This window comes from Dendrobates tinctorius, unplaced genomic scaffold (assembly GCF_039654945.1).
Source record: "Dendrobates tinctorius isolate UK_male_01 unplaced genomic scaffold, ASM3965494v1 ptg000574l, whole genome shotgun sequence".
NCBI lineage: Eukaryota > Metazoa > Chordata > Amphibia > Anura > Dendrobatidae > Dendrobates > Dendrobates tinctorius.
This window is the reverse complement of record NW_027362232.1, coordinates 781911-788006: the sequence shown is the minus strand read 5'-3', so window position 1 is coordinate 788006 and position 6096 is coordinate 781911. Positions and strand designations below refer to the sequence as shown.

The 6096-nt window shown below is 42.4% G+C and overlaps 1 protein-coding gene across 1 annotated transcript in view; it reads right to left on the bottom strand.

The window, feature by feature from the left end:
* Nucleotides 1-215: 215 nt before the first annotated feature.
* PSMA6 (proteasome 20S subunit alpha 6) overlaps nt 216-6096 on the bottom strand; it is a 32205-nt gene continuing 26324 nt past the window's right edge. The window contains exons 3-7 of the mRNA XM_073565193.1: nt 5036-5117; nt 3722-3877; nt 3163-3341; nt 2301-2395; nt 216-369 (exon numbers count right to left, since the gene is read on the bottom strand). Coding sequence (XP_073421294.1) covers nt 312-369; nt 2301-2395; nt 3163-3341; nt 3722-3877; nt 5036-5117 — 570 coding nt within the window. The 3' untranslated portion in view covers nt 216-311. The remainder of the gene's footprint in view (nt 370-2300; nt 2396-3162; nt 3342-3721; nt 3878-5035; nt 5118-6096) is intronic.

The following is a 6096-nucleotide window of genomic DNA, read 5'->3' as shown; positions in this document are numbered from 1 at the left end:
CCATCATGTCAATATGGTCCAAAATCTCTGAGGAATGCTTCCAGCACCTTGTTGAATCTCTGCCACGAAGAATTGAGGCAGTTCTGAAGGCAAAAGGGGGTCCAACCCCTTACTAGCATGGTGTACCTAATAAAGTGGCCAGTGAGTGTACATTACCATTAAATCAATAAAGTCATGTTATCAGCAAGCATTTGCTTGGATCAAAATGACACAAATGATATTCAAAAATCTCTTTATTCTTACAGAGAAAATGATACACAGGAGGACAACAGGCGAAACGTTTGTGGCTACTTGTCAGATCTGGCGATATGCTAGTCGCGCTCTGCTAATGCTACCAGGTGAACATCAATCTCTGCTTCTGTGAGAATCCTGAAACACAGAAAATATTACACAATTATACCCTGAAATCATGTAATGCAATGTAATGCATATGTGAACCATGCCCAAAACTGCAGGAAATAGTGGTAATTTGCAGCACTAAAGAGATTGTCCCACGAACAAAGTACATTTTAATTAATAGATCTTCGAAGAATTATAAGTTCTACAACTGGATGTGATAAAAAATTGTTCCTGTGCTGAGACAAGATTATAAATGTTCCCCTTCTATATAATGTGTAATGGCTGTGTATGACAGTACAAAGCAGCTCCAGTTCCTGGCCAGGGTAGGAAGCACAAGATACTTATTTATAAGACAGTATACAGATGAAACAGCAGGGGCAGCTGCTTTTAAGGTAATACATTTTCCTGCCTGTTGTATCACAGGAGTGAGTGTTTCTGCTGCGTTTTCCACATTCTAAGCTCCTCAAAAATCAACTTGATTTATGATGAGCTCAAAGGACTGGTAACGCCGCAGAAACATTCACTCCTGTAATAAAACAGGCAGGGAAATATGTTATCTCAGAATGCAGCACCTGTGAGCCCCTGCTATGTCATATATATACACTGTATCATAAGTGAATTATGTTTCCTTCCCTGGCCAAGAGCTGTGGTATATGCAGACTATGAATGAACTGAGGCAGCTCTGCATGGTAAGACACAGCCATTACACAGTATATGGCAGAGGAACATTTATAAGGTTCTCAACACAGAAATATTTTCTATATAACTGTGGATCTTATTCCAAGATCTATTAATTAAAACATACTTACCGTATATAATCGAGTATAAGCCGACCCAAGACACCTACTTTTGCCACGGAAAACTGGATAAGCTTATTGACTCGAGTATAAGCCGGGCATGCATTGTCCCCTCATCCCTGTCCAGATATGCATGGCTCCTCCGACCCTGTACTGGTATTCCCCCCCCCGTCCCTGTATGCATTTCTCCTTATCCCCCGGTCCCCGTTTGTTTTGTTTTTTTTCAATAGGAAACATGCAAACATCCTATTCGCCTACCTGCGCGTCCTGGGTGCTGGCACTGCATCTCGTTCCGGCCGCCGGTACCTGCAGCTCTTCCTGCCCAGCGATCACGTGGCCCCCGCTCATTAAGGTAATGAATATGCACTCCACGCCTATGGGAGTGGAGAGCAGTGCATATTAATTACCTTAATAAGGGGGCCACGTGATCGCTCGGCAGGAAGAGCTGCAGGCACCGGCGGCTGGAAAGAGATGCAGTGACAGCACCCAGGGCGCGCAGGTAGGTATGATGTGTGCTGGAAGCCGGTGGCTGAGGATGGCAGTGTGCACTATTACAGTAGCGGCAGAGGCTTCTCTGAGACCCGCCGCTCCCCCTCTCCCCGCCAGCTTTTTGGGACAATGACTTGTGTATAAGCCGAGGGGGGCGTTTTCAGCACAAACAAATGTAAGAAACACTCAGCTTACACAAGAGTATATATGGTACTTTCTTGGACAACCCGTGTAAAGAAAAACTGCAGTCATTTCACAAATTTACATGATTACCCCCTTCTCCATCGGGAGCACGAGATAATACAATAATATCCAATCCAATGGAAATATAAAAAATCCTTATGCTCTCATGTTCCATGATGCATTATTTTCATCCTAGTGACTACTTAGTGTGGGGAAATGTTAACTTTCTCACCATTAGAAGTAATGGCAAGTTGCCTAGGGTGGTCGAGACCCCCCACTATTCTTTAAACTAAAAGGGTCGGTAACAGCTTTTCCTGGTGTCGCCAGCCACCTGCTGGGTGAGAATACACTGGGATGTATTGAAAAACAATATAATTATCTAGCACTTTAGACCCTTTATTCTGAGATCTGATGCAGGTATCTAATTCTAAAAGACAAAATTAAAATAAAATATTAAACAAGAAATAAACGTGACAACTCCGTCACACAAACCTAAATTTTGGATCCTGAAGGGTCACTACACCAACCTCAAGCTCAGAGGGTTTGAAATCGATAGACAGAACGGTGGAGAGACAAGATATGGCCGTCTAAACAGAAAGAAAAGGTGCAATGGTTAATAGAGAACCTTATGTAATATATAAGCAGTCCTGGTTATTCATAAACCATTAATAATAAATTCTTCTTGACACACTCATATGAAGCAAAATATGCAGTGATTAAAACCTCTCTAGAAATGTTTATTGCAGCTGACTGATAACCTGTCCATGCATGGAGCCAGTCTCAAGAGTGACTGCACGTGACTAAGGCTGACGCCCTATACGTGACTGCTCAGTACAAGGTATGCTGAAGATTTGTGACTGCATGCATGTGTCATTAACAGGGAATTGCTAATGATCAGGGCTTTTAGAGGGTTAAACAGCCAAAAGTGATGCAGGCATCGGCCCTGGCGGTTACAACTGGAGTTCATTGATCACTTAAGCCAAGGTCTTGCTGGTGACTGTGTGGAGATAGTTTCTGTGCCCACATACTCGCTATTGCGTAAATATATGCCAATTTGCGGGAACACCTTTTGAATCCTGACGTACGGTTATGTCGTATGTCGCGAAGGGGTTAAAAAAGTAAATCTAATCTGCAAACTCCTTTAATCCATAGAACACATTTACATGGGACTACAGGGTTCTGTGCCACACAGCTCCGTAATACAGTAGTAATAGATTCCTATAAAGCTAAACACAGCAGGCCTTTCAGATAGGATAGCCCGTGTGCAGCGGTTCGTAATTATTGTGTGTGTTCCTGATAGGACAAGAGGACAGCTTGAACAAGAAGCGTACACTGAGAAAAACGCAGCACCAACCTCAACGCTCTGCTCAAATGTCCAATCAAATTTCTTCTTCACTTTCTTTTCCAGAAAACTGGTGGCTTCGGTCTGTTTGACACCAGCCGTTGTAGCCTTGAAGCCACAATAATACCCAGCAGGGTCACATTTATAGACCTGAGCTCCATTTTCTTCATCTATTCCAATAAGGATCATACCTGAATAAAAACAGAGAAAAGGTGTAAAACAAAAACTGACATACGAAAAGAATAAGTGACAGCATCCTAGATTTATAGATGCAAAGCCACAGTGGTCATTTTAGGCAGCAAGGTGGCTCAGTGGTTAGCACTGCAGCCTTGCAGCACTGGGGTCCTGAGTTCGAATCCCACCAAGAACAACATCTGCAAGGAGTTTGTATGTTCTCCCCACGTTTGCGTGGGTTTCCTGCGGGTTCTCCGGTTTCCTCCCACACTCCAAAGACTGATAGGGAATCTAGCTTGTGAGCCCAAATGAGGACAGTGATGCGGATGAAAGTGGAATTAATAGCCGCTATATAAGCAAGTATAACAATAATAAATACCATACATAGGATACTTACAGCAGCCCAGTGGCCTCATTTCTGCATTTTGTGTGTACACTTGTGAGATATCAGCGATCCGTTTACAAAGCATATCCACTGGGATGTCGTAACCGTACTTGTACTTCCAGTTGGCAGCTTCATAGCGGGCCCTCTGCACCTGAGACCTGCTGTCCGCTAGAGGCAGAGAAATCACATTAAAAAAATAATCTATAAAACACACACACAATGATACAGTCGATGTTGCAGCAAAAAAACAGACAAAAGTAGTCACTCTCAAATTAAAGGGGTAATCTCAAATTTAGACGTCATCCCCTAGCCATTAGACAGAGGATAACAAATCAAAAGGGGCAAACCGCCGAGCCCCCCACTGATCCAGAGAACCTGCGTGAATGCAATGGAGGTCTATCATGTGCACTGCTGCTCCACTCATTCATGTGGGCGTGCCAGTACACGGGGGCTCTTCAGAACCCTGGTTCTTGGGATAGCTAGGGGTCACAGTGATCAGGGAGTTATGGATAGCGGATAACTTCCAAACTTGAGAATATCGCTTTCTAAAGTAATTCTTCCTTGAATTTGAAGGCTAATTTTTCATACTGGTGCCTGTCTGGTAGGGCTGAGACAAGTGGTGCTTTACCCTATTCAATCACCTGCATACTGCTTGGTATAACCTGATATATTGTATGTGCAGTGCAGGCAAGGGCATGAATGCCATTAAGACGTAAATTGACGTACGGTAACTTCACGCGGGGATTTATGGATAACCTGGGCTTTGCAGGAACATTGGTGATGGAGGCAATTAATCCGACTAATACTGTCTGTGCTCTGTTAATGAAAATGTGGACGTAATCCTGCAACGTGTTAGGGTGTGTTTCCACGGTCAGTAAACGCCGAGGATTGGACACTGCGTACATCCGCAGCATCCAATCCGCAGCGTCCAGATGTTACAGCATAGAGGATGGAATATTATGAAATCCCATCTCCACTATGTGTGCACAGACGCCTACGGCTTCCCTGCGTATAGGCACATGTGGCGTGTCTTTCAAGACCGCAGCATGTCTATTTATCTTGCGGAGACGCTCAGTCTCCGCAAGATAACTATCACTGTCCTATGTATAGGATGCGGTGATTCCGCATGGTTCAATGAACACATGCGGAATCACTGCGCGTACAACAGCCGGTGGCACTTTGGATGGAGGGGACATTTGCTGCGTACAAAGCGCTGCCAATACTGACCGTGGGAACATACCCTCAGAGAGTAATGGACTGCAACAACAAAAGTGGAATGTAATTCAGTAATGGACACATGGTAAAAAAAAAAAAAAGTCACGTCACCTGTCATGCCGGTCATCACACAGCCGATGCTCTCTGTTATCTGGAATAGATGGCTCACCGTATTGCTATCCAGCAACTTGTCCTGCATCAGTACATTACGAAAGGGAAGAAGAGTTATGTAGAAGTCTATAAATGTAACCGAACCACAGAACTATATACAAGAAACGGGGATCACTATTCCACTGAAAAAAAACACAAACACATTTTTAGACTCGGTTCACACGAGCATGTAAGATATCGTTCAGTTTCATCCAGAAAAGTGGGACAATTTTTTTCTACAACCCATTTTTTTCAGCAGCTATTAACTCCTTAATGATCAAGGGTATTTCAGTTTTTGAATTTGTTTTTTTTTGCTCCCCTTCTTCCCAGAGACATAACTTTTATTTTTTGGTCAATATGGCCATGTGAGGGCTTGTCTTTGCGGTACGAGTTGCAATTTCAACAACACCATTGGTTTTAACATATAGTGTACTGGAAATCAAGAAAAAAATCCAAGTGCGCAGAAATTGCAAAAAAAAAAAAAAAAAAGTGCTATCCCACACTTGTTTTTTGTTTGGCTTTTTTGCTAGGTTCACTAAATGCTAAAACTGATGTGCCATTATGATTCTCCTGGTCATTATAAGTTCACAGACACTAAACATTTATAGGTTCTTTATTTAAGTAGTGAAAACATTTTTCCAAAATCTGTTAAAAAAACAAAACGCCATTTTCCGAGACCTGTAGTGTCTCCATTTTTCGTGATCTCAGGCTGGGTGAGGGCTTATTTTTTGTGTGCCAAGCTGATGATTTTATTGATACAATTTTGGTGCAGATACGATCTTTTGATCGCCCGTTATTGCGTTTTATTGCACTGTACTGGAGACCAAAAAAACGTAATTCTGAAATTTTAATTTTTTTTCTCGTTATGTCATTTAGCGATCGAGTTAATTCTTTTTTTATATTGATAGATCGGGCGATTCTTAACGCAGCGATACCATGTATGTGTGTGATTTTTTTTATTGTTTTATTTGGAATGGGGTGAAAGGGAGTGATTTTAAAAATATAAAAGTTCAAAACTTTTT